At 55.7% G+C, this 27,122-nt stretch overlaps 1 protein-coding gene across 2 annotated transcripts in view; it reads left to right on the top strand.

Moving 5' to 3' along the window:
- KDM2A (lysine demethylase 2A) overlaps nucleotides 1–26,012 on the top strand; it is a 35,013-nt gene extending 9,001 nt beyond the window's left edge. Inside the window, exons 3-21 of one of the 2 annotated variants that reach the window (XM_050335194.1) lie at nucleotides 5,189–5,327; nucleotides 6,029–6,107; nucleotides 7,274–7,320; nucleotides 7,606–7,784; nucleotides 8,515–8,621; nucleotides 8,941–9,034; nucleotides 9,531–9,684; nucleotides 10,665–10,780; nucleotides 11,261–11,387; nucleotides 12,213–12,634; nucleotides 17,265–17,348; nucleotides 19,034–19,300; nucleotides 19,720–19,851; nucleotides 19,932–20,021; nucleotides 20,740–21,452; nucleotides 22,443–22,606; nucleotides 22,875–23,033; nucleotides 23,214–23,429; nucleotides 23,546–26,012. In XM_050335194.1, coding sequence (XP_050191151.1) covers nucleotides 5,189–5,327; nucleotides 6,029–6,107; nucleotides 7,274–7,320; nucleotides 7,606–7,784; nucleotides 8,515–8,621; nucleotides 8,941–9,034; nucleotides 9,531–9,684; nucleotides 10,665–10,780; nucleotides 11,261–11,387; nucleotides 12,213–12,634; nucleotides 17,265–17,348; nucleotides 19,034–19,300; nucleotides 19,720–19,851; nucleotides 19,932–20,021; nucleotides 20,740–21,452; nucleotides 22,443–22,606; nucleotides 22,875–23,033; nucleotides 23,214–23,429; nucleotides 23,546–23,727 — 3,471 coding nt within the window. In that variant the 3' untranslated portion in view covers nucleotides 23,728–26,012. Of the gene's footprint in view, nucleotides 1–5,188; nucleotides 5,328–6,028; nucleotides 6,108–7,273; nucleotides 7,321–7,605; nucleotides 7,785–8,514; nucleotides 8,622–8,940; nucleotides 9,035–9,530; nucleotides 9,685–10,664; nucleotides 10,781–11,260; nucleotides 11,388–12,212; nucleotides 12,635–15,829; nucleotides 15,957–17,264; nucleotides 17,349–19,033; nucleotides 19,301–19,719; nucleotides 19,852–19,931; nucleotides 20,022–20,739; nucleotides 21,453–22,442; nucleotides 22,607–22,874; nucleotides 23,034–23,213; nucleotides 23,430–23,545 lie in introns of those variants that run through there. The other variant, XM_050335195.1, reaches the window with a different exon arrangement.
- Nucleotides 26,013–27,122: the final 1,110 nt, after the last annotated feature.

Raw genomic sequence — 27,122 nt, 5'->3', positions numbered from 1 at the left:
TGTTCTGGCATTGGCACCTGCTCCACCCTGGGTCTGTCTGATCCATCCTCCTGTCACGCTGCCTTGTGCCTCTCCAGAGGAATGGAACCCTTTCCCATGGATAAAATTGCTGGAGATTCTCAGCACAAGCTCTCAGAGGCAGAATTCTGGATGCTGCTCTTTGCCACACTTAAGATCAAAACACCCATCCACGGGTTTGGATGTGGATGGTCTGGATTTATCTGGGCAAGAGCCACAGTTGTTTGCTGTAAAAATAGGGGAGAAGTTAAATTCCTAAACTAAGGAGAGTTGATTTATTTATTTATTGTTGGTTTATTACCAATTTGGTGCAAATTATTACCAATTTGGATGCATTTTGGGCAAAGTAAACCTACAAAGGGGTGGGGCGAGGAAAAGGTGGTGAATCACACTGTTCTGTACATATACTGGAAGCCAGGTGGAAGTTAATACCTGGAAGGAGGGATTTTGGAAATGGGGATAAAACTTGACTGCGTTCTTCATGTCAACATCTTTTCTCTAAAGGAATGAGGGAGAGTTGTGGGAGGCTTCACGCCAGGGAAGCTGCTCTGGAAAGACAACAGGCGTAGGGAGAGGAAAAATGAGAGTGCTCAGGTCTCCTGAAGCAGGAGAAGGAGCTGTGACCCAGCAGGAGGAGGTTCCTGGAGTCGTTGGGAGATGAGGGAGGGGATGGCAGCAGACAGGACAGGAAGTGACTAAAATACTGTGGTGTGTGTTGGTTTCACTCTGTAAATACACGAGGCTCTTTCGGCGAAAGGACGGCTTGTTCTTTTTTTCAAATGTGACCTTGGACTCGTTCTTCCCTCAAAAAAAAAAAAAAAATCCACAGGAGAGAGGTTTTCTGGCTCTCTTCAACTGATGTCTGTTCCTTTGCTGTTAGAGAGAGCTGTGCTCCATGGAAAGAGGTTTCCAAGGAAGTGTTTTGAAGAGTACCACTGTGGAGCTACATGAGACACTTTCCTTGGGAGAAGGAGACTGCAGGTGAAAGGATCAGAATAGAAGGAGTAGCTGTCTGCAGGATTAATATTCATGCTCCCTATTTCCTACATTAATTGAGTGGCACTCAAGAGGGCCAGGAAGGAATGGGGAAGGACAGCTGTCTTAGATGGGAATTGCTGGCTGCTCAGTCTCGGAGGATGAATAAACTGTCTTTATCTTGACCCTGCCTGACACAGGGAGAAAGGGTTTGGACCACTTGTAAGTTCTTCCTTAGTAACAGGAAGGGTGAAAAACTCTCAGCAGGGTGAAAAATGCCTGAATCCTGACAGAAAGCTGGAAAAAAAGGGATATTTAAATATTGCTGCTGAACACTGATGTATGTAATGGGCCTGACTCGATCTCTTGCTTCACTGGAGCTGAACTTCACCTGGGACACTTTTAGAGAGGGCAGTTTTGGGGGTGTCTGCTGATCTTCTTTTTGGAAGTTGTGCATCCCTGGCTAAACTGGTTGACACTGGAAAAGCTCCCAGTAGCAGAGCCACCCCCAGGAAGAAGTGGTCTTATTCTAAGAGCCCAGGGCTGGGAGTTGCTTGTGTTCTCTGGTGAGACCTACCTGGATGGGCTTTTGCTCCAAGGAGCAGGAAGAAGAATTAGGAGGGCTGTAGGAATCTGCTAGGAAGGGGTACTCAGCCAAGCCCCATCCCTGGCAAAGGCTGTGAGGCAAAGGTAGCTGGCCCTTCCTGGGAAGAGGTCAAACTCAGTGCTGCCAGAAGGATTTGCACAGCTGAGTGTGTGCAGGGGGAAGGTGAGATGGGCATTAACCTGTCGTGGCTTTGCAGGTGTCACCTGTACCAGTTATTTAACCAGGCAGCAATTCCCTGCGTGTCAGGGGAGGATCAAAACACATCAGGGAGGAAAGGGGATCTTGGAGCATCCACTGACCACATCCATCCTCATACAGAGACACAATTTGGGCAGCTGGGGGATCATGGTTTGTGTAGTTGTGCTGTGAGGGAGCTGTAGACTCCAGGAGGGGAAAATTGCAGATACTGCTTCCCCCAAAAAGCACTCTTGGAAGCACAGAAGCCTTTCCTTCCTCCTGCCTGCTCTGCAGGCCCTGAAATGTTGTTTTTCCCCACCCTTCCAAGACAACAATGACATGAAAGCGCTGTGGCCCCGGCCGGGTAGGATGGGATGGGAGCTGTTTGTATTGTGCTTTTGGGTCCTCAGCCACGGCTGGGATCCTGCTCTCCTACATGCTGTGCCAATTAGGAGGCCAAACTCTTCCCTGCCCACGGGAACAGGCAGAGCTGAGGGAGTTTTGTGGCTGATGCTTTGCTGATGACAAGAGCAATAGACTTTGGAATTTACTGGGCTGGAGGAGACAATCCCCGTCCTTCTGCGTTTTGCATCCCTGTTTCCCCATTGCAAAGGAGTTGGAGTTTAAGGTGTTCCTGCCTGTTTTCTGGTGTTTGCACTTTCGGTGTGGTTGCCTTATCGTAGTGGTTTGGGTTGAAGGTTCCAACCTGTTTGTCTTGGAGGCTGTGCTGAGGTCTGGGAAAAGAGTCTGAATGGTTCCCTGATCCCACAGTGCAGATCCATGGGTGGATCCAGCTGGAGTGAAGTGTAGTTTCGTTGTAATGTGAGTCCACAGCAGGTTGGTCTGGTGGAGTGGCCTCCTCTGAGACACATCGTGTTAGTTTGGTCATAAAGCCTCCAGATTTGTTAGTGAGGGACCAGGTCATTTACTGCACCTTCACAGAAGGTGGGAGCGGGATCTGTCCTCAAAGTTTGTGCTCAGGATTAGCCAAGACAGAGTGATCTTGTGGTCCAAATGCCAAACTGGAGTGACTGGGTGCTAAAGCTGGAGTGGGGAGATGGGAAGGGAGCAGGAGCTCCTTTTCATGGCATCTCCAGCATATGCCTGTGACACCAGTGGGATTGGGATCAGGCCCAGCCACATGGTCACACTGCTGTTGAATTAGCTGCTCTGCACAGTCCAGAGCCTGTGCTGGCTTGGTGCCACTTCCAGAAGGACAGACAATGCCTGGTCGTTGTGTCTGTGCCTGGAGCTGTGTTCCAGCCCAGGTTTCCTGAGACATGTGCTCAAGTGGGACTTACCTGAGTTTTAGCCCAATGTAACCTTGCTCCTACTTAAGCTACACTTAACCAGGAGCCCTGAAATACCATCCAGATTTCCAGCCTGGGAGCCAAATATAAGTTATTAAGGGACTCATTTGGATATAGTCCCTTTTTGCCAGAATTCCATGCCAAACCTTTTCCCCCCCCTCGTGAGGTTTTGTACCCAGTGAAGGCAGAAGAGCTGCTTTTCCCCCTAAAAGTGAGTGTGTGGGATAAAGGAGCAACCTGGTTCTGCAGTGAGCCACCCCCACCTGATCCCAAAGCAGGTGAGACTACAGGGCCCAGAATCCTCTGCTTCTTTGTGCACAGCCTCTAATTAGTGACAGGGAGGTGCCTGCTGGGACCTGTAGTCCCAGGCTTGCCTGGGATTGGGAAAAAAGAAGAGCTAGTCCTGCTGGAAGGGGATTCTCATCTGCTCTGTGTCCTCATTTTAAAGCTGAGCACCTCAGGATTAACAGATTCTGTGATTTCTGAGGAAAAGTGCTTTGTAAGGTGGACTCATCCCCTGATACAACACAGCCATGAAACTTCTACATCTCTAGCTTCATGCTCTGATGCATATCCTTTGAAGAGCCAGCCTCAGTTTAGAAGCAGAGTGGGCATTTGGGAATTCCAGTTTTTTGTGTGCACAGCCCAGTGTGAAATTCCAAGTGTTCCCCAGGAATAGGTCAGCTCTGCTGGTGCCACCTCCATTTGTTTGTTGGGGTTTTTTTAAATGCATTTTTCTGCGTTTATACAAGTGTCTTTCTAAAAAGCGGTAATTAAAGAGAGTTTTATCTTTGTATTATTGAAAACTGGAAAAGAAAGTACTCCCATTTGCTCTCCATCTTTAGTGGATGGCTTAAGACAAAGGACAGCAAACCCAGCCCTTTTCTAGATTGTTTTAATCCTCAGAGCCATTCAGGCTCTGAGGGGGACAGACCCTTGTTTCAGGTTCTTCCTGAAGTATACCCCATTCAGCAGAAGCCTGGCAGATAAGCTGTTTGTGCCCCTGTCGTTCAAGTTTTTGGGAAGGGGGTTGGAAAGCTGAGTGCAGTCAACGAGGTGTTAACAACAGATAAATGGCTCTGCCTTAATGGCCGCTTAAAACTAAAATTAAAATGTTATAGTGGGTGGGGGCAAAACCCTTTTTGTAATGGCCCTAGATGCTCCTGCACTGTTAAACTAATTAAATTGTAAGAATTTCCTTAAGGCAGTGCTTGTGTACGAGGGAGTCCTTTTCTTTGTCGTGGTCCCTGGCTGGTTCCAGTGGTGTTACTGAGGCTGTGACACTGCCACAGATGTGACAGCAGCTGTGTCACCTCCTGTCCCATCCTTGCTCTCTCCTGGCCCAACAGTTGGTGTGCACGCTTGATATGGAGCATCCCTAATTGGGGGAATTAAATTAGCTTGGCTAATTCAGAGCAGGTTGCCTTTTATCTGGGGGGATTTGGGGAGCATTCCCACGCAGGGCTCTGCCAGAGCAATGGCTGCTCCCTGACCAGGTGGCCAACAGCTGGGGACAGTAATTTTTTCCAGATCCAGCAATGCCAGAAGAGGATGTCTGTCAGGAATCCCCACACAGATGGACTTAGGAGACCCTGTAAGAAAAGGGTTCCTTCCCCTCTGCTACTCCTCCCCACACAAACAAGGGAATAAATCACCTTTTGTGTACAGGCCTGGCCAAAGATGACCACTTGAGAATTTTGTCTCCAATATAAACCCTTCCTTTATCACTTGGCGTTCTGGCAGACATTTAAATTCACAAAGCGTCTTTACCTCTAGTGCAGCAAAATACTGATGCACCTGTAAAAAAGAGGGACTGATTCTTTTTTTCTTTGCCTTAGTTATGCTGAGCTCTCTCCCCTCCTCCTGTATTTCTGTGCTAGAATTCATCAGGAGTGATCCTCTCTCTCCCATATAGCCCAGCTTGCACAAATCTGGGTGCAGGAGGAGCAAATCTGCTGTTTCAGTGGTGTGTTTCGGGTGCAGGACAGAGCTGGGCTCCCCCAGCAGCCCTGGCTGAGCTGTGCTGGGTTGGGGTGAGGCTCTGGCTGTTCCTCCTGGTCCGTAACTCTTCCCTCACTCCCGAGGTGTGTTCTCCCTGCAGCGTGGCACCATGAGGCGGCGTTACGAGGACGATGGCATCTCCGACGACGAAATCGAAGGGAAGAGGACGTTTGACCTCGAGGAAAAACTGTCCACCAACAAGTTCAACTCCACCTTCGTGGTGTTCATGGAAGGCAAAGGTTTGTCTGGGGGCTGGCAGTCAGTAAGCAGGGCTGGTGCCAGGCGGTGTGTGTGGGGAAATGGCGTGGCAGCTGTTTGATCCCGAGAGCAGGGAGCTGGTGTGCAGCGGTGCAGGTCGGCTGGGACACGTGGAAGCCAGGAGTGGAAGGGCTCTCCTGGGTCAGCACCTGTAATTGCAGCCACATGTCTGCGAGATGTTTCATTCAAGGACTGTGTGGGATCTCTCCCCTTCCTTTCACCACACACGCAGCTCAGTGGGATGGCTTTTCATCACACGACCTTGGGAGGGTTTCCTGGAGGGAGGAGCACTTCTTCAAGGCATCTCTTGCTTGACTGTGAGCTTTCTAGGAAACTGAGGACAAAAATTCAGACTGTTTTCCCTGCAAACTTCCAGTTCCCGGGGGGGGGGCCTATCTGAGGCTTGTCAACACCACATGCCATGTTGCTCCCAGAGCTGCTGCAAAGGAGTTCCAGGATCTCCAAAGGAGTGTAAAAAAGTGAGGAACAAGGGGTTTTTTTGCTGACCACAGAGATAGGAGGAGGTTCTCAGGTCTCAACTGCCCTGAATGACCTGATCTGAGTCAGAAGTCAGTTTACTGGGAGCAGGGTTGGACTAGAGATCTCCAGACATCCTTTAATGTCAGTGTATCCTCTGAAGGAGCCTCCCTAAACCTTCCCTCCTCTTGTCTCCCCACACCAGATTTCACAGTTGAGTACATCCAGCGGGGTGGCCTGAGGGACCCTCTCATCTTCAGGAGCTCGGACGGCCTGGGGATAAAGTAAGTGTTGGGGCACAGAGTGGTGGGGGACTGGCCCAATTCCTTCATTTCTCCACATTGTGTGGGATCTGATCCTGGCTCTGCCAAGTTGGCATGACTGTGTCCTGTCCACACTGTCCTTTACATGCAGTGAGCAGAGACAAATATCTTCCACCTCAGTTATCCCACTCTTATTAGTCTGTTTGGACTGAAAATCAGAGTACTGAATTGGCTGTAGGTGATCAGAATTCCACCAAATGTCTGGAAAGTCCCACTGCTGATCTGATGCAACGTCTGGCTGGGTTTCTTTCCTAGTAACATAGGCATCTATTGCCAGAGACTCAAACAATTTGTAGTATTTCTGGCATTTTCCAGAATTCCAGCCTGCTTTATCCAACTTCTAAACTGCTCTGTGTCTCTCTTGCTGCAGTACATTCATTGAGATTTACAGCTTTGAGTGTAAAGCTGGGTCAGTGTTTTTTTGGGAGTTGATTAATACAATGATTAGAGAATAAATGATCCCTCACAAACTCTCTGAGCCAGTATCAGCAGCACTGCTCTGAACCTCCCCCAGCTGGCTGAATGGGTGGGTGACATCTCATCCAGTGCAGGATGTTCTGTACTGGGGGTGAATTAGGTGGGAAATTGTGCCAGGCTCAGTTTTAACTGCTGGGTGACTTGGGAGGGCAGAGATTTGATACTGAGGATTAGAGTGTGGCTGAAACTGGATTTCTCCTGAGCTTTTGGGTATTTCTCTGGGTCAAGAGCTGCTCGAATGGCTGCCAGGCTGCTCTGCCTGTGACAGCAGTGTTTGTACAGAGAAGTGTGCCAGTACAAACAGTTGGAGGGGTTCTGCTGTGTCAGTGGAATATACTGCGTGTGCTGGCCTGGCTATGCCTTTGGGTTGGGATAACTCACACGAGCAGCCTTTAGAGCGAGGCCTGGGATTGCTGAGCTCCTCTGCCAGAAGTCACTGTACAGCAGCTTGTGCTGTGGAGATGGTACATCCTATTCCCAGATCTGCTTCCCGAGCCAGAAGTTTGTCCTGATGTTTCACCCCAGATCTAATGCCGTGGTCTGCACACAGCCCAAAGCAGCACCCTCAGGGTGTAACACTTGGGTTACAGGTGGGGAGGGTCTGTGCCAGGAGCACATGATGGTTTCTGAGCAGGGTGTTTGTCCTGCAGGATGCCGGATCCGGACTTCAGCGTGAACGATGTGCGGCTGTGTGTCGGTGAGTGTCACTGCCTGCAGCTAGGGGGGAATGGGGAGACTCTTTGGGTTTAAGCTGAGGTCTGGTGGCTCCCCAGAGTGCAGCTGGTTGAACGTGAGCTGTCCTTACCCGGGGATCACCTTCTTGGATCTAATTTGACCTAAAGCAGCTTCTGTTTGCGTGTGGGTGTGGAAGTTCTGGGAGACGCCAAGGCAGCACGCTTGTGTGGGTGGGTTCTCTGAGGATCTCATCTCCTGGAGTGTTGTGGGTGGTGCACTGTGCAGTGACGTGTGTGTGTGGTGGCAGGGAGCCGGCGGATGGTGGATGTGATGGACGTGAACACGCAGCGGGACATCGAGATGTCCATGGCGCAGTGGGCGCGGTACTACGAGACGCCGGAGGAGGAGAGGGAGAAGCTCTACAACGTCATCAGCCTGGAGTTCAGCCACACCAAACTGGAGAACCTGGTGCAGAGACCTGCCACGGTGAGCGTGGCTCTTCCTTCCCCAGGGATCTCCCTTCCCTCGTCCTCTTGGGGCTGCTCAGAACATGCATGGGCTCAGCAGGGATAATATCAGTGTGTGCTCTGGAAGCTGCTGGAGCTGATCTCCCAGTCAGACTGTTGACCATGACCAAGTCCCTTGCATGTTACTCTGTAGAGAGGTGACCTGTTCCTTACCTGCCAGCAATTGGAAACATGGGAGTGGAGCTCCAGAGGGTTGTGCAGTGTAGAAGGGAGGGTTTCTGGTGCCAAGTGCTGAAGTCTCTGAGGGCAGATGAGACCAGGATTGGAGGTGTGCTGGAAGAGGGGCAGGAAGCTGTTTGGTGGGAAAATGAGTTGCTCTTACTGAAGAGTGGAAGGTGGGATGGACATCCTGAACTCCCTCTGCAGTTGGTGGAGGGGAAGGGGTAGCTGTGTAGGGCCATTCACTTCTCCCTCTAAACTGCAGAGGGAGCTTGGACATCTCTGGCTCTCCTGAAGCTTAGGGAGTTGAATCCCACCCTAGGAGATGCTGCCCTGCATGTTTTCTGTGTGAGTCTGGTGCTGGCATCAGAACATCTGATCCTAAGTTCTTCACGTGTGGTATTGCCCCAGTGGCACTGGGAAGGTTACACTGGGAATGGAACAAAAGGGGGGGTTGCCACGTGGGGTTAGCAAAAGGGTTTGCTGTGCCCCTTTTCTCTCTGCTCACATCTCCCACCTTTCTGCCATAGGTGGATTTGATTGACTGGGTTGATAATATGTGGCCCAGACACCTGAAGGAGAGTCAGACAGAGTCTACAAATGCTATCCTGGAGATGCAGTATCCCAAGGTGCAGAAGTAAGTGACTTCCTGAGCTGTGGCAGCCAGCAGAGCCTCCCTTTGAAGAGAACTGCCCAAGAGAGCAGTAGTTTGTACTGGGGGAAGCAGGAGGAACAGTCTCCCTGTTTATTTTGCGGGTGACACTTGTAAGGACACTGCAGTCAGTTATTTAAGCCCCCGTTGGCTGTGTGGAAGGAGGGGAATCATGAGGCTTCTGGCACTGCTGTGAACCATTGGCCTGGGTTTAGGGGGCCCATTCCCTTTGAATGTGTTATATCTGCTCCAAAACATGGATCACCGCTCATTTTCCACTTACTGTCACCTTCTTTTCCACCAGGTACTGTCTGATGAGTGTCAAGGGCTGCTACACAGATTTCCATGTGGACTTTGGTGGCACTTCTGTGTGGTACCACATCCACCGAGGGGGAAAGGTAGGACACTCCCTGTTGGAACAACTACGGGTGCTTTAGGACAGTGGATGTAGTCTGTTCTCTTGTTAATCCTTGAGGATGCTGATCCCAGACAGCAAATTGAGGTCTTTCCACCCTAAACTTGTGTTACCTGGAGGCAAACAGGCGCCAATCTCTCGTTCAGTTGTAGCTCTAACGTGGCAGAAATACTCAGGTAAATATCCCCTTGTCTTTAGCACTCCGGTGTCTTTCCTGGGCTCTGCATCTCTTGACTCTGATGTAGATACTTAAAAAACATCCCAAGCTCAAGCTACCTGTGGTGCCCAGTGTGTCAGATTGGGAAAGACCTTTCTCAGCTGCTTGACCTCTTTAGAGGGGCATCTCTTGAGGTCATTTTAGTGGGAATTTCTCTGAGAGAGGGGAGAGGAAGAGATTCAGGTGTTGGAAAGAAACAGAGGATAGTCAGTAACTGTTTAATATAAGGGGACCTACATATGTGTGTTGTCTTTATTTGCAGATCTTCTGGCTGATCCCTCCTACACCCCAGAACCTGGAGCTCTATGAAAACTGGCTTCTCTCAGGGAAGCAGGGAGACATTTTCCTTGGGGACAGAGTGTCAGAGTGCCAGCGCATCGAGCTCAAGCAGGGCTACACCTTTGTCATCCCCTCAGGTACCACAGGGTGGGCAGGGGCATCCTGGCAGCGTCCAGGATTGTGGTGAGACACTGAAACTCTTGGACACAGGCAGGATTTAGCTTCCTCATGGGTGATTGGGAGGGGGAGATGCAGCATGGCTCTGTCCTCTTGCTTCCCACCTCCCAAAACAGGCCTGTTATGGCATTGTGGGTTCAGCCCAGGTGACAGGAAGGCCATGGCTGGCTCATGTCACACTTGATTAACTATCAAAGGAGGCTCTTCCAGATCCTGTGGGTTTGACACCCAGAACAGTGCAGGCTGAGGACAGGCTGGCCCAAGGTAATCCAGGCTCCTCAGCTTCCTGAGTGTCTCATGATACCTCTGCAGAGTTGTAGCTTTCAGCAGGGCCAGGAACAGAAAACAGCAGGGATTGCACAGCTTACTTATTGGAGTCCTGTTATCACAAGTGACGCTTCTTTTGAACTAAGTGGCTTTGCCTTAAGGAAACCCGTGCTGGAATTCCCCAAATGTTGGACTTGGCTGGATTGCTTAGCCTTGGAGATAACAGAGCGGGAACCTGAGTTACTCTGAGGGTGTTTTAATTGTTGGAACAGATTTTGGTAGGCTGTTTTCATTGGTGCTGATGTTCTTAGGTCTAACACAATTAGGAAACACTATAGAATGACACCAGGATGACAAAAAGCTATGGAAGGGGGCCACATGAGCTCGGTGTTGTATGAGTTGGGGTCTGATTGGTCCCATTGTAGCCCCCAGCTGCTTTTTGACCTGGCTGATGTGACAAGGGGTCAGTAGCCAGTCTTGTGCTTGAAGCTAACAGGTGAAAGGTGCAGCTGTCAGGGTGGGCTTACCCGAGTGATGTGAAGGTGGTGCAGATTTGGCAGCCGTGCTCAGAAGAACAGAGTTCCTCAGAGATGGAAAAGGACTGGAAACTGTGAGACTTTGACATCACCTTGTTGCTCAGAAAGGATTCTTCCAACTCTCCTTTCTCTCCAAGGTTGGATCCATGCTGTGTACACCCCCATGGACACGCTGGTTTTTGGGGGCAACTTCTTACACAGCTTCAACATCCCTATGCAGCTTCGGATCTACAGCATTGAAGACCGCACGCGGGTAAGGGCCTGTGGGAGAGCCAGGAGCACCAGGGGTGGGGGGAAACAGGCAGGTACATGGATGTTCTTGCTTGTTGCTTGGGGAGATGTGGGTCCTGCAGTGCTCAGCTCCTGCAGAGAAGCTTCAGGACACACCTGGGCTGTGTTGGACACTCAGCCAAACCTGGTGTGGCGTCTCTCACTTCCTCTGGTACTCATGTTAGAAGGTCTATGTGGGAAGAGCTGCAACTTTGACAAAGAAAAATGAAATATTAATGGCCTGGCAGGTGAGTGATGCCGGGTCTGTGCCCTGCCTGTTGATAACAGCCTTTTACAAGGAAAATCCCATCAGGCCGCCAGAAGCAGGAATGATGCTGTTCCACCTGGACACGGGTTTCCTGTCTCCAGAGGGGATCGCTCTGCTTTGAGGCAGCAGTAATAGAACTGTGAGTGCAGTGGTGGTGAAGGAGGCCTGAGCAGACCCTCTTGCCTTGTTTTGCAGGTCCCAAATAAGTTTCGTTACCCCTTCTATTACGAGATGTGTTGGTACGTGCTGGAGCGTTACGTGTACTGCATCACCAGCCGCTCACACCTCACCAAGGACTTCCAGAAGGAATCGCTCAGTATGGGTAAGCCCGGCCCTTATTCCTTCCTCACCCCTATCAAACTGGTTCCTTACATCTTCCTGCTGGGGTACTGGCTCAGCAGTGTGGTAAGCTGGGTGTTCCTTTGAGGAAGAAGCCAAAACCAGCCAGACTTCTGCTTCCTCCTTCACCCCTGTGACAGCCCAGGTTCCTCAGAGCTGCAAAACCAGCACACCAGTTCCTGGCCTTGTTGGGACACACAAAGCCTGTCACACTAGAGGTGGAGGGAAGTTGCAGTGACCACCACAGTGCTGTGGGCTCTGGGGCAGGAATGGTCTCTGGCTGATCAGGGCCTGCTACATGCAGGATTTCAAGTTCTGTCAAAGTTACTTGCAAGGGTTCAGAGACCTCACAGTCATGAGTGAGTCCACATCCTCTTTTTCCTGTCATGAAGGTAGGATCAAGGTCCTGAGTCACTCACAGGACCAAGTGGCTGGAGATCCCAAGCCCTCTGAAGCAAAATGAGATTGGTCAGGGCTTTGAGCAAGCTGATGTAGTGGAAAATGCCTGAACCCACGGCAGAGGGGTTAGACAAGATGACCTGTACAGGTCCCTTCCCAAACTATTCTAGGACTCCATGAAATTCAGTCTAGGGTGTTGCTGTCTTTTCCTCTGGGATGTTTTTCCATATTTGGTGCCTTGCATTCCCACAAAACAAGCCAGGAATGGGAAGGAGTTTTAGCTGTTCTTTTCCAGCTGCTAGGTGTCCCCTCCTTTCCCCTTGCCTTGTCCCCATATTTATCCACTGTGGCTGGGGGGATTCCTCTAGAAGCTGAATCCTGTGCTCTCACTCTTTCTCCATCATGACAGACATGGAGCTGAGCTCCTCGGACTCGGTGAACATGGAAGAGGAGGAGGAGGAGGACGAGGAGGAGGACGCAGCAGGGAAGGAGCCCAGGCGGCCGGTCACAAGGAGGTCCATCCTCACCAGCCCCATCGCCAACGGTGCCAGTGTGGACTATGACGAACTGGGCAGGAGCTGCCGGAGCAGCCTGCCGGGTCTGAAGAAGACCCCATCCATAGACTCTTCCGACTCCAGCCGGGGCTCCCAGAACGGCCAGGCCTGGGAGCCCAGCGGGGGCAGCCCGCGCAAGAACAGGAAGGTGCACCTGACCCAGTTCGAGCTGGAGGGGCTGCGCTGCCTCGTGGACAAGCTGGAGTCGCTCCCTCTGCACAAGAAGTGTGTTCCCACCGGCATCGAGGACGAGGATGCCCTCATCGCTGACGTCAAGGTAGGCCTCGAGCAGCCACAGGGACTGGCATTCCTGGTGGGGATGCATCCACTGGGTGGATGGGGTGCTGGGGTGCGTCCACTTCATTGTGGTATTGGAAGTGGAAAGGCTTGACCCTGACCTGTCCTGGGGCAGGGGGTGATGTGTCTGCAGGCTCCGTGTCCTCCTCTTCCTCTGCATGAGGCTGATGTCACACCCTTGGATTTTGGGTCAGGGTAGCAGGAGCAGTGACTGCTCTCAGCCAGCATGGCTGAGACCCCTCTGTGGACCCTCTGGGCCCTGGCTGGGGCCCTGGTGGGTGTCAGTGCAAAGTGCTCCTTGGTGATACAGTTCCCTTCATGTTCTGCCTGTGGACTCTGATGGTTGGAGCTCTGTCCTTGCCCAGGTGGATTTGGCCTTGTTTCTTTGGACTGTTTGCCCAGGGTGTGACCTGACGTTACATGAGTCAATTTTTTAAGGCCAGCGAGGGTTGTTTGAGGTTTTATTTCCCTTTGTCTACCAGACCTGTTGAGCTGACCCCATGAGCTTTGGTGTTTTAGCCCCTTCAGCACTGAAGTGAGACCATCAGCCTCACTTTATTCCCCACAAGTGCATTTTAGTCCCTAAAACCAGTTACCACCTTCTCCCCTACTTGCTGATGGTGACCTGTTCAGCTGCTTGCCTGCATCAAAGCTGACATCCAGCTCTGGGGTCCCGGGGTGGGCTGTCCTGGCTGAAGGAGTGGTGGTGTTGGTGCTGTTAAAGGCTGCATTTCTGGTTTCCTGTGGCTTTTCAAGCGTCCTGTGTGTGCTGTGACCTTAGAGTATGTGACACATGTGTTTCTGAGCCCCTTTGTGATGCTCTGAAGGAGCTCAAGCTGTGAGCACCATGTCTCACCCTTGGACTGAGAAAAGGAGGTTGGTGTTGGGCATTTTGAAGGCAGAGCGGTCAAGGTTGTTGGTGTTGTGTTGGGGTTTGAGACCTGTTCAAAGAAATTTGTTAATGTTTTGGAGCTAATGAATCTGTGCCTCTGGTTTTGGTGTGACACCCCCCTGCATCCCTGTGTCCAGTTGTGAGCTGCAGGTGACAATCCCTGTGGTCCCAGACAGTTTCCCTGAGGATTTACTCCTTTAAAGCTGGCTGTCCTTGAAGGTTCAGAAGGATTCTGTCCCTCGGGACTGGCATCCTCAAGGAACCCTAGGGTGCCTGAGAAAGCGGGACAAGTTTGTCAGACCACAGCAAACCTCTACTTTTCTAACTTCTGTTTTCCATAGAGGTGATGGAACTCGCCAGTACAGACTGGCTTGTAAAACCTGAAAAAGGCTAAGATGTTTCTAGCTAAATCTTTTAACTGGGACCATCGATCTGCAGCTGGTGTTCCTGTCCTTGTGGCACCAGGTCATTTATGGACCTGGGATGTGGCTAAGGACTGTTGGGAAAAACCCCACTTTGGTCTGTGCTCCCCAGGGTCAGAATGTGGTGTTTTCTTTTGATCTGCCCCTCAGATGAGATTTCCTGCCATGCTTCCTGCCACCCGCTGCTATCCAGCGTCCCCAGGCACGGGGCAGCAGGCATGGAGCAGGAAAATGCTGCCTTGTCCCACGACCTCTTGTATGGTGATCACGATTTCGGGGTCTCTCTATGTTGGGTCATGTGGAAAAGTATGTATCCTGTCATGAGTTGAGCCTGGAGCATCACATGGTGGGACATGGCACTGTGGATGTGACAAAGATGTGCTTCCAGCTTTGTGGCAGGAGGGATTGTCTGAAAATCCTGAGCATGGTGTCGTTGGAGGGATCACTGTCAAAGAGGGAATTTCTGAGAGCTCTTGTTGTCTTTCAACTGCTCCCATCCATCCTTTCTGACCCCTCTGGGTTGTGCTGGTTTCCACCACTGGACTTGAGAGGAGAAGGATGGTCATAAGGCTGCTGAGAGCAGGTCTGACAACTAAAGCCAGAGCCCTGTGGCCTGGCATGAATGGATTACATTTGGGCTTTCCTTGAAGCTACTGGAGCACCAAGGATTGTAGAAACAAGGAGAGCCTGCCCAGAAGTGCTGATGCTGTCTCCAGGACCTCATCTCAAAGCCTCTGGTCTGGCATTGCCCATGTACCTGGCTGGGCAATGGGACACCTGGAGGACTTGGTGAGGAATGGGGATTGTATCCTTTAGGGATGGATGGATGAGAAGTTGAGGGTGGCCTGTGAGCTGTGCCAGGAAGGTCTCCCTTTCTGGGAGGTGGGATGGCAGCACTGGTCACACACACAGCACTTGGGCCTGTGGGTCCCTGGGCCCTAGGGTGTCACTGGCAGTTCAGGTGGTGACAGTCTGGATCCAGGTTGGCATGTGACTGGCTTCCTCGAAACACAAAGCTGTAGTTGCCTGCAGATGCTTTGGATACATCAGGAGTGGGAGCAGCCGCTATTTTGCTTTATTTCAGGAGTTTCCTCCATTTTAATTGCAGTGTGTAGCTGCGGGGGGGTCTCGGGGAGCTGGGGCTGAGTGGGGACACCTTGGTCGCCCGGCATGGATCTGTCCCCCTCTAGTGGTTTGGTCCCCGGTGTGCCTTTGGGAATACGGCTGCTCCCAAACTTGGCTGGCGGGATGTTTCCCAGGGACGATTCATCCAGCCGGGTCGGGAGGGTAGGGGTGCAGTCCCTGGTGGGGGACTGCGAGGGGGACCACCCTCGCCTACATTCCAAAGCCCCGCTTACCCCACTGGGGTCTCCCAGATCCAAAACCCGCCTCGGAGCAGACAAAAGAAAAGCGCCGGGGCGGCTGGGCGTGAGCGGGACGGGGAGAGGGCTCTGTGCCACGCTGTCCCCGGCCCCGGGGAGCCTGGCCCCCGCGTCTCGGATTGCGGCGGCGGAGGGAGGGAGCCCGGGGAGGCCGGTGGGCAGCACCGCCCGGACCCTGCGCCAATCCCCGCCGTCCCGGCCCCTCCCGGCGCTGCAGCAGCGCGGCTCTGCCCTCCGCTCCCTCGCTCGCTTTTTCTTCTGCCATCTTCCCGTTGCAAAGCATTGCTGGGAACCGCATGTGGGTGACGCAGCAGCATTGTCTCCGGCTCAGGAAGCTGCCGCCGCCGCTGCCCGAGGGCTCGGGAGGAGCACGCGGCCGCCGGTGCGGCTGCCGGAGGCGGGGGGAGCCGAGGGCGCTCGGGGCGGGGGGCGCAGCTGCTCCCCCAGCCATGTCCCCGAACACCGGGGGTCCGGCCGGGGTCTGAGCCAGCCCCCGGCGGTGTCCGGGGAGAGGGTGGGGGGCCCCAGCCCTCGCAGTGCGGGCACCGAAACAAAGAGGGCTCGGCAAACTTCACCCCGGAGTCTCGGCAGCTCCAGAGGCGCAAGGTCAGGCGGCTGGCAATGCTCGTGGGGAGGGGACGCGGGGACGCTCCGGTCCCAGGCAGGGTGGGAGGGGATCGCGGGGGGACCCCTGATTCCCTGGGGGTGTCTCTGGCTGGTGCTTGGGCTCACCTCCCCCTTCCCCGGAGCGCGATCGCCGCTCCGGCCGCGGTGCTCGCAGGGTCCCCTCGGCCGCGTCCCCGCGGCCACATTGCGAGGGGGCACAGGGGACGAGGGGGCTCTCGCCCACCCCGGCTCCGAGCCAGATGCAGCCTCAGGACCCCGAGAGTCCTCCCAGCCCCTCGGCTCCCCGTCTGGAAACGTGCCTGAGCCGCCTCCACCCCCGCGGAGCCCGGGCAGGGGGGACGGCGCGGTTCGGTGCCCACGCGGATGTCCCTGTGCGAGCCCCCAGCCCTGACCTTTCCTCGCGGCATGTGCTCCCGGGGAGGCGGAAGGTCTGGAGGCGGCACGCTGCGCTGCCGGGCAGCCGCGGCGAGGCTGCGGCTTCCTGCCTCCTGAGACACCCGGAAAAACCGGGTGGGGGGCACGCCGGGCACCCCCTGCCCTGGCCTTGCCTGGCAGCGGGAAGCACCGCCCGCCGGGATGCCGGCAGGAGGCTCCTGCCTGCGTAGCCATGGCAACGTCAAGTAAATAAAGCACCTTTGCGACGGGCAGATTCGGTGGGGAGGGGTCTGCGCTGGGGGGGCTCGGGGGCCGGAAGGACCAGGGTGAGTGTGGGAGCCCCGGTCCGGCGGGAGCGAGGGGCTGTCGCGCCATAGGGCAACGTGCCAGTCCGGTCGGTGCCGAGGGATCTCTCCATCAAAGTCACAGCCAAACCCCGAGGCAGTGCGGGGGAGCAGCTCTCGGCTACCCGGCAGCTTGTGCCAGGCCACGGAGGGGGTGCTGGGGCACCACATCCTGCTGCTGCTGCACCCTCCAGCTGCCCCGTGCTGGGGGAGCAGATGGGGGGGGGGGCGATCCTGATGAATCCTCCCCCATAAATCCCCCTAGACTGCCGAATCTTGGCGCTCTCCCCCTACCACCGCCCAGTGCGGGGCCTCGGGGCTGAAATGCAGTTGATGAAAGCGCTGGTGCAGATCGACTCGACAGAGCTTGTCTGTCTCATGTGGGGAGGAGGGATGGTTGCTGGCGGGCGTGGGGAGAGGAGGGCTCCTTCCCAGCCGCCTTTGAAGTGTGCTGGCCTTGGCATCTGCTCGGAGCCTGCCTCGCTGGCGGGAGCTGTGTTTCCCTCTGCTCACACCTGTGCTTTTTGTCTCTCTGCTGTGTTTTCCCCCACTCCTCTCTCCCCGTTAGCTGCTGTTGGAAGAATACGCAAACAGCGACCCAAAACTGGCACTTACAGGCGTCCCCATCGTCCAGTGGCCCAAGAGAGATAAGGTAAGAGCTGTAAGGAGGGGACCTGGGTGGGTGTCACGTGGGGCTGAGTCGCTGCCCGGGACTGGGGTGTGGTGGCACTGCTTCCATACCCGCCTCTGGAGCAGTGCCAAGGTGGGATGTAGGGTGCAACCACCTCCACAGCACCGCGGGCAAACCCATTTGCTGGCAGAATGGAGTTCTCCCACCATGCTGGTTATCCCAGCTCAGCTGACGGGTGGTAACTGGATCAGCTGCTCCATGTTCTCCAGCCCTTTGGTCCTGCTCAGGGAACATGGAGCCTGGCTGTTGGAGGAAGGGGTGATCCTCCTCTCCCAGCAGCTCTGGCTTGATAAGGCAGTCCTGGGTGGTCTGAGGAGTGTTGTGTGTTGGGGAGGGACTCACTGTTGTAGTGATGTGAGGGGTGGGCTTGAAGGCCGGCATCAGTCCAGCCCCTCCCTGCAAGCTGAACGTGTCCCTTGTGTCCCTGTCCCTGCTAGCACACTCTGCTGTAGTCTTGGCTCTTACAGCCCCAAGGGAGGCAGCTCCCTGCAGATAGCAGCCAGCTCCTCAGCAGTGGGACCTTTCCATGCATCTCTGCCCTTCCCTCTCCAGCTGTGCTCATAACCCAGGGCCCATAGCTGGGCCACAGCCCACGCTGAGCTTGCCAGGCAGATGGAGGCATGGAGCAGCCGGACTTCCCCTCTGCAGGCTGCCTTCCTGTGGCCTGCCAGGTTGGCTCCCCGAGGTCACTGCTTCCTTCCTGCCAGGAGACGGGCTCACAGGCAGGCTGTGGGAAGAGCAGGACCCCATCACTCTGGGAGGGGTGGGTAACGCTCCGTTTGGGAGTCTGGAGACAAACAGGCCTCTCGGATTGCCCTTTGGAGGTGCCTGTCTCTGCTTGCCTGCCCTGCCCAAGGAGATCCAGTGTGGTTTGCTGGTCCTTGTGCAGCACAAGCATCTCAGGCAGCTTTCTTGGGAGAAGAGACCTGGGGACATCTATATGCTTTGGGTGCAGCACTCAGATGCTTGGCACATCCCCAACCCCATCCTTTGGGAGCCTGCCCTTCCCCAAGCCCCTCAGCTGTGGTGGACACCCCACCAGGGCTGATCCCAGAAGGATGCTGCAGCCAGCAGCAGATCTCCTGTGAGGGCTGGTGGGATACAGGGTGACAAATGCCAGCTGAAGAGCTGTGCTGTCCCACCTGTACTGTTAACAGGGGGGTGGGTGTTCCCAGTGTGCCTTGAGCTTGGGAAGGAGTGCCCGGAGCTGAGCCCTGTCCTGTGCAGAGCTGGCAGGTGACCAGGGTTACAGACAGGAGTTACAGAGCATTCTGAGTTGGAAGAGACCCACAAGAATCACTGAGTGGCACATGGAGAGGACAGCCCAGGTGGACCTTGTCATTCCTTGCCTCAGAAGGAAAGAGTGGATGTTGTTGGAACACCGTGGTGCTTTTGGGACTCAGCACCCCTTTTCAGACCCATTATTGAGTCCTGATGGGGGGTAGGAGGAAGGGGAGCTCTTGCTGTGAGGTGATGGAGTGTCCAATCCAGACTCCTCTGGCTGCAGAGCGTTGAGGGAGCAGAGCTGTTCTCCAGCACAGTATCCGAGGTCACAGTGCTGGATCCAGGGACCAGAGCCTTTCAGACCTCAGCAGAACGCAGTGCTTTGCTCCTCTCACCCCATTCCCGTCTCTCTCTGTTGCCAGTCTAAGCTCCAGGCCCGGCTGCGGGTGCGCCTGCCCACCATCCCCATCACCAAGCCGCACACCATGAAGCCGACCCCGCGCCCGACGCCCGTCAGGCCCACGGTGTCCCCCATCGTGTCGGGCGCCAGGCGGCGGCGGGTGCGGTGCCGAAAATGCAAGGCTTGCATGCAGGGCGAGTGTGGCATGTGCCACTACTGCAGGGACATGAAGAAGTTCGGCGGGCCCGGCCGCATGAAGCAGTCCTGCGTCCTCCGGCAGTGCTTAGCGGTGAGTCTGCGGCCTCGGCCTTCCCCTCAGAGCCTCCCACAGTCAGGCAGTGGCTCTGTGTGGCCTGTCAGGGCCATAAACTAAAACACAAGAAGTTTCACCTCAACGTGAGGAAGAACTTTCCCATGAAGGTGGCAGAGCAGTGAAACAGCTGCCCAGGGAGGGCATGGGGTCTCCCTCTCTGGAGACATTCAAAACCCACCTGTGTCACGTACTCTGGGTGAGAGGTTTGGACTAAGTGCTCTCCAGAGGTCCCTTCCAACCCTAACAATTCTGTGATTCTGTGACAGAGGAGGGCAATTACCCTAGTTTGATTGCTGGGGGATAGCTGGCCCCTTCCCCATGATTCGGGTAGTGGGGAAGGAAAGCGGGAAGGTTGTCCCATCTTGCCCTGGTTTCACCCCTGCTTTCCTTTGTAGCCCAGGCTGCCTCACTCGGTCACGTGTGCACTTTGTGGTGAGGTGGATCAGAACGAGGATTCACAGGACTTTGAGAAGAAGCTCATGGAGTGCTGTATCTGCAATGAGATTGTTCACCCTGGCTGTCTGCAGGTGAGCAGGGCAGGTGCTGGGCACAGGGCGGGCTTGGTTCAGGGGCAGGGCCGCTGCTGACCCTCCCCTTTTCTTTGCAGATGGATGGGGAGGGGCTGCTCAACGATGAGCTTCCCAACTGCTGGGAGTGCCCCAAATGCTACCAGGGTGACGACACAGAGAAGGGCCAGGTAAGGAGCAGAATGTGTGTCCTCCATCCCACTGCATCCTGCCAGGGATGTGTTCAGCCAGGGTGGGCTGGAGGGATGAGTTGGGCAGTGACCAGTGAGAGTGAGGATTGTGGGGGGGTGCAGCACTTGGGGACCTGCCCACATCTTTCTACAATCCTATCCTGGCATCCCACAGGGGTGTGTCCCCCGGTACTGTGGTGAGCACCCTTTGCTCCCACTGATGCTGAGCTGTGATCCTGAGAGATTCCACTGCAACACACACTGGGCTGTTAGGCATGTAATGGAAGCCATCTCCAACCTCAGGGGACATCCCTCTTGTCAAGGCAGAAGGAGAACATTGGTTCCTGGTGTGGGTGGGCTCTGGTCCTGGTGGTACTTAAATGAGCTGTTAGGAAGAAATTCTTGGCTCAGAGGGTGGAGAAGCACTAGAACAGGTTGCCCAGAGAAGCTGTGGCTGCCCCATCCCTCGAAGTGTTCAAGACCAGATTAGATGGGGCTTGGAGCAACCTGGGCTAGTGGAAGGTGTCCCTGCCCATGGTAGGGGTTTGGAACGAGATGACTTTAAGGCTGTTTCCAGCCCAAACCATTCTATGATTCTACTGGGCACTGCTGGTGCAGGCACTGCCAGCACTGTGTTGCTTCCCTGGGAAAGAGGAAAGAGGGAAAACATTGCCCAGGCCCACCACAGCTCTGTCCCTGCTAACCCCCTTCCCCGCAGAAGCGGAAGGTGGAGGAGAGCGACGACGACACGGCACAAGCCAAGGTGCTGCGGCCCCTGCGGAGCTGCGAGGAGCCCCTGACTCCCCCGCCCAACTCTCCCACCCCGATGCTGCAGCTGATCCACGACCCGGCGTCCCCGCGGGGCGTGGTGACGCGCTCGTCCCCCGGCGCCGGCCCCAGCGACCACCACAGCGCCAGCCGGGACGAGCGCTTCAAGCGGCGGCAGCTGCTGCGGCTGCAGGCCACGGAGAGAACCATGGTGCGGGAGAAGGAGAACAACCCCAGCGGCAAGAAGGAGCTGTCGGAGGTGGAGAAGGCCAAGCTGCACGGCTCCTACCTCACCGTGACGCTCCAGCGCCCCACCAAAGACGTCCACGGCACCTCGATCGTCCCCAAGCTCCAAGCCATCACGGCCTCCTCCGCCAACCTGCAGCACTCGCCCCGCGTGGTCGTGCGCCACGCGCCCGCCAGGATGCCCCTGCGGAGCGGGGGCGAGGAGGAGGCGGCCGGCGAGGAGGAGGACGAGGAAGAGGAGGAGGAGGACGAGAACGCGGAGGAGGGGGGGGCGGCCCGGCTGAACGGCCGTGGGGGCCGAGCGCAGGAGGACGAGGAGAGCTGCATGCAGAGAGAGGTCTGGATGTCCGTCTTCCGCTACCTCACCCGCAGGGAGCTCTGCGAGTGCATGCGGGTGTGCAAGACCTGGTACAAGTGGTGAGTGTGGGGACGTGGGGGGGCTGAGGGGACGTGCTTGGTGGGCAGCCAGAGGGAAGGGATCTCACCTCAGTGCCCTCCCTTCGCTCCCTGGAGCCAGGCAGCATTGCCCTTGGACCTGTGTGCACTGGTCCTTACTGTCCCCTCTAGGAGATCTGAGCATCTGTGTCCCCCACCACGTCCTTGTGAGGTGCCAGTGTCCTTTCCTCACCCACTACCCTGATGGTCCTTGCCCTTTCTGGCCTCCTGTGCTGCCAGCAGGCAGGGAAAGTGTGGAAGGCAGGCTGAGGCAGGATGGTTTGCTGGCTGGAAGTGCCTCAGGGGCAGCAGGCCCGAAGACAATGCTGGCACTGGGACAGCTGTGCATGGTGGAGGGCTTGGGAACAGACGGGAATGGAAGCTGGGAGGTTTCTAACCGCCGAGCAGCAGGGATGGCATGATGGGAAAGGACTGGCCTGCTTTGATCGGTGGCTGGTGGGAAGGGTGTGGTGTGATGGCTGGAGGACACTGTCCCCTCGCCTGTACCGTCAGGGGCTCAGCTGAGCTGCCATCAGGTCCAGGTCTCCACATGGGAGAGGAGGAGTTTTTGCCACCTCTGGGCTCTGCCACAGCTCCCAGCGAAGCAGTGAGCGGTGCTGAAGCTGTGGGATGGGATCAGGAGGAGTGTTTTGTCTGCTGGGAGCAAGGATCCTTAGAATCTTTGCCCTGGCAGGAGGAGCACCTGGAGGGGACAAGCTGATCAACAGCTGTGACTCTGAGTCTTGTTTTGTGGTAGCAAAACTAACTCTGCTGAATGTGCTCCGGGTGGCCCTGGGTGGCCAGACACCCTCAGCAACCTCCCATGTTTGGGGAGACCTATGGAAACCAGGAGGAGAGCCTTGTTCTGTGGCTGGGGCCATGCCAGGGCTGGGCTCCTCCCTGAAGCCAGGCAACCCACTGGCTGTCCCTTATCCCATGGGGCTCAACTTTCAGCCTTGTCCTTGTCCCCAGGTGCTGTGACAAGAGATTGTGGACAAAGATAGACTTGAGCAGGTGCAAGTCCATCACCCCCCAGGCGCTGAGCGGCATCATCAAAAGGCAGCCGGTCAGCCTCGACCTCAGCTGGACCAACATCTCCAAAAAACAGCTTACGTGGCTCGTCAACAGGCTGCCAGGTGAGCATGGGCTGGGCAGGGGTCTCTGCCTCTGCCACCAGCCTGCTCCAAGGCTTCCCGAGGACTGGAGCACAGTGAGACATGCTCTGCACCCTGGTACCTGCCAGCTTGGGAACTCCTGGGGTGCCTGGATCTCACCCCCAGCGAACGTCCCACCCCAGGCAGGGAGGGGACCTGTTTCCTCATGTGCCTGGAAAAAAGTTGGGATCTGGGATGCCTCAGAGCTGACCAAACCCGTCTGACTCGTTACCTCTCTCCCTCCTACCAGGCCTGAAAGACCTCATCCTAGCGGGCTGTTCCTGGTCTGCGGTCTGTGCTCTCAGTACCTCCAGCTGCCCCCTTCTCAGGACCCTCGATCTTCGGTGGGCAGTAGGAATCAAGGACCCTCAGATCCGGGACTTACTCACGCCTCCAACAGACAAACCCAGTAAGCTGCTGCCCCCAGGCAGGGCTGGAGAGATGGTCGCTCAGGAGGGTCCCTGGGGGTTGTGGGGAGATGGAAAAGGGTGACGTTCTGGGTGCAGAGCAGGGAGGTGATGCTGGATCCAGAGTGCCCCAGTGCACCAGGGCAGTTTGTCCACGCTCAGCTCCTCCTCTCCCTTCGCAGGTCAGGACAATCGCAGCAAACTCCGCAACATGATCGACTTCCGGCTCGCCGGCCTGGACATCACCGACGCCACGCTGCGCCTGATCATCCGCCATATGCCCCTGCTGTCCCGCCTCGACCTCAGCCACTGCAACCACCTCACGGACCAGTCGGCCAACCTCCTCACCGCCGTGGGCTCCTCCACACGCAACTCCCTCACCGAGCTCAACATGGCAGGTGGGTGCGCTGCTCCAGCCGTCCTGCGGCACCTTCCTCCTCCCAGCCCCACGCGGGAGCTCGGTGCTGCCTTCCTGGAGCTGTTCCCCCTCACTCTGGCTCTCCTTTCCCTGCAGGCTGCAATAAGCTGACGGACCAGGCCTTGCTGTACCTGCGCCGCATCTCCAACGTCACCCTAATCGACCTGCGAGGTTGCAAACAGATCACCCGCAAAGCCTGTGAGCACTTCATCTCGGACCTGTCCATCAACAGCCTCTACTGCCTGTCCGATGAGAAGCTGATCCAAAAAATCAGCTAGAGACCCTCCCCGGGGCAGACTGAGGAGAAGGAAAAGAGCCCATCCCACCCCTCTCGGAGAACCGCTCCACCTCCCCACCTTGCCCTCCGTGTCCTGCCGCTGCCTCCCACCTGACTTGGCAGGCAGGGCCGCTGCTCCACTGTCCTTCCTCCTCCTCCTTCCCCGGGACTTCTGCCGAGGAAGATGTCCCGCCAGGCTGGCCAGTACCAGAGGAGGAACGGGCACATGGCAGGGAGCCTCAGCCCGGAGGCTGGCCGCTCTTGGGGTGGAGCCTGTAACAGAGGTCTCTGTGCAGAGAAATGGGGCACCCTCTTCCCCCAGCTTTTCCCCTTCCTCCCCGTCGTCTCCTTGCCTTGAAACACTTGTCACTTCCCCGGTAGCACAAAGCTTAAGGGTCAAGGTCTCTCCAAGGAAGCGGGAGCAGAGCCAGAACACCCCACACCCCTCTGTGCCACCGCCAGCTCGGTGCTTGCCCAGCGCTCTCACGCCCTTTCTCTTGCCCTCCTCCGGCTGCAGGGACTGCGATACATCCCCCTCCCGCCGCTCCCACACACCCGGGCGGCTCTCTGGGGCCGAGGGCAGGAGCCTGTGGCCGGGGTGTCAGCAGGAGCAGGGGCTTTGAGAGCCCGGGGAGGCGAGGCTGGGGGATAACTCGCTTCCACTCTGGGACAGCATCCGCCTTCCCCGAGCGCCGTCTGTCCAAGGGGATGGAGCAGGGGAGAACCCACAGGTACACCAGAGCTCAGGGAGGACTCGGGAAGCATCAGCCAGGGGTGAGGGAGCACATGGGGGGACAGGAGCTGCCTCCTCTTCCTCCCAGCTCCCGGCACCGTGAAGCACTCTGGGGCCAGAGGGGTGAGGGCTTTTCCATGGCCTGGGACCGAACTGGCACGGCCACCCCCCTGCATCGTCCTCTCCTTCCCCCACCCCCTTTTCGCTGCCGATTTTCCTTTGCAATGAATGGTTGGTCCAAAGAACCTCTCTCTAGGGCAGCAGAGAGCTTTTTGCACTTTAAAAAAAACAACAAAAAAACAACAAAAAAAGAAAACAAAACAAAAAAAAAAGACAACAAAAAAAAAAAAGGAAAGAAAAAAAAAAGAAAGGAAAAAAGTTGGAATCTTCTTTTTCTGGGTCACTATTTTATTTCCCTCCCTGTCCTGCCTGTGCCCGGACGCTCCCCAACTCTCTCCCCCCAGCCCGTGTCAGCACCCCGCTCTCTCCCTGGCAGCGTACAGATAGCACAATCCGGGGTGTCCCCTCTGTGCCACCTGTCCCCAGCCCCGCAGGGAGGTCCTCCCGAGGGCAGCCCCCCCACACTGCTTCAGAAGCAATAAGAGAGGAGAGATGGCCGCCCACCCCCTTCCCGGGTGTGGGGACTGTCCCTGGCTGCCACAGGGGGATCGGAGGGGACAATCCCACAGTGCCTGGGACAAGGGATGGTGTGGCCTCACTGCCGGAGGGCTCGGAGCAGGAAATCCCCCCTGGGTGAGAGGAAGAGCCTTCGGCCTCGGCCTCTCTTGGCGGTGGCTCCCAGGGAAGACGTTGGAAGAATTAAATGCTTTTCTTTTTCCTTTGGATTAATTTTTGAGTTTTGCAACAAGAAAGAAAACTTAAAAAGAGCTGGGGGTGGGTGTGGCTGGAGGGGCCAGGGGCTCCCTCCCTCTGGGGGTCCCTCCTCCATGGGGACAGCACCCCCTTCCCGCTGTGCCCCGCAGAGGTGCCGGCGTGCAACCCTCCTCACCACCCCGGCGTGGTGCAAATCCACAAGGAAGAAAAAAAGAGAATTATATATAATAAAATCACTTAGTGATTTAAAACCAACCCAGCCTGCTCCCTAAAGACAACTCCTGCAAGCAAAGTTAACTTGTTTAAGGGTTTGGTTGTGGTTTTTGTTTCGTTTTGATCCCCCCTTCCCTCCCTTCCCCTCCCCGGAGAAATATTGTAAATATCTATTTTTTTGTTGGCGATTTAGAGTCCATCTCTGATGTTTGTGCTTTAAAATTAAATGTAAGCATTAAGGGTAAAAGCAAACCAAGTCTTGCGCTCTCTCAGTTGGGGTTGGGGTTCTTGGCTGGGGCAGAGGGAGGGCACCTACTTGGCAGTTACTTTTGGTTCATTTTCAGTTTGCCTTTCCTTTTACTTTTCCTTTTTTTTTTTTTTCTCTGAGATTTCTAGAGAGGATCTTTGTTCATAACGTATTACCACAAGGCTGTTGTGGGGGGAGGGAAGATCCCAGCCTCCCAAGGGAAATATTTTGTTTCTTGGGGGTGGATTTTTGGAATAAAAAAAGTGAAAGAAAAAAAAAAAACAACGAACTAAAATCCCTGAGTGTTGGCTCTGCCCGTTGTTTGTCTGTGAGGGAAGCGGAGGGGACGAGGCTGGGACCTCCTCTGTCCCCCCTGTCATCTCTTATGGTGGCAGTAGCAGCCATCCCTCTGTCCCCATCCTGGTGGGTGGTGGCAGCTGTGCTTGTGTCCCATCCCCTCCTGCCAGGGCCGTGCGAGTCCTTGCTCTCTGCCCTTTCCTGGCAGATCCCTGGGCCACCAGGGTGACATTTAGTGTCCCCCGGCCTGCAGGGGTGTCACAGCCCGCATCCCCGCGGCGGGATCCCACTGTCACACACCCACCCAGTGTCACTCACACGGTCTCTCGCACACAGTGTCACACACTGTGTCACACACAGGGAGAGAGCCAGTGTCACACACACAGTGTCACACACACCCCTGGTATCACACATGCCCAGTGTCACACAGTGAGACACGTCTGGTGTAACACAGGTGTCCCTGGTGTCACACCCACTATCACACACACCTGTTGACACACAGTTACACAACACCCCGGTGTCACACCCAGTGTCACACACACCTGGTGTCACACCCAGTGTCACAGACACCCCCGGTGTCCCACACTGTTACACACACACACAGTGTCACACATACACAGTGTCACACACCTGTGTCACACACCCATAATGTCACACACACACACACTCTCACAGTGTCACACGGTGTCACACACACCCCGCTGTCACACCCAGTATCACACACACACAATGTCACACCCTCTCCAGTGTGACACACACATGTCACACACACACGGTGTCTCACACACATCCAGTGTCACACACTGGTGTCCCCCCCAGTGTCACCCCCGGTGTCACACACATGTAACGTCGGTGTCCCCCCCGGTGTCACACACATGTAATGTCGCTGTCCCCCCCGGTGTCACCCGGTGTCACACACATGTAACGTCGCTGTCCCCCCCGGTGTCCCCCCCGCTGCCGCCGGTGTGGCGGCCCCTCCCGTGTGGGCGGGGCGGCGCAGGCCCCGCCCGCCGTTCCCGGTGCGGGCCGTCCCCGTGGCCGCTGCGGGCGCTCCCGTTCCCGCCCGCCCCGT

Source organism: Myiozetetes cayanensis, unplaced genomic scaffold (genome assembly GCF_022539395.1).
Source record: "Myiozetetes cayanensis isolate MyiCay16 unplaced genomic scaffold, myiCay2020 scf6-25, whole genome shotgun sequence".
Taxonomy (NCBI): Eukaryota; Metazoa; Chordata; class Aves; order Passeriformes; family Tyrannidae; genus Myiozetetes; species Myiozetetes cayanensis.
Note: the sequence above shows the minus strand (reverse complement) of the source record. Positions and strands in the feature narration are given on the sequence as shown.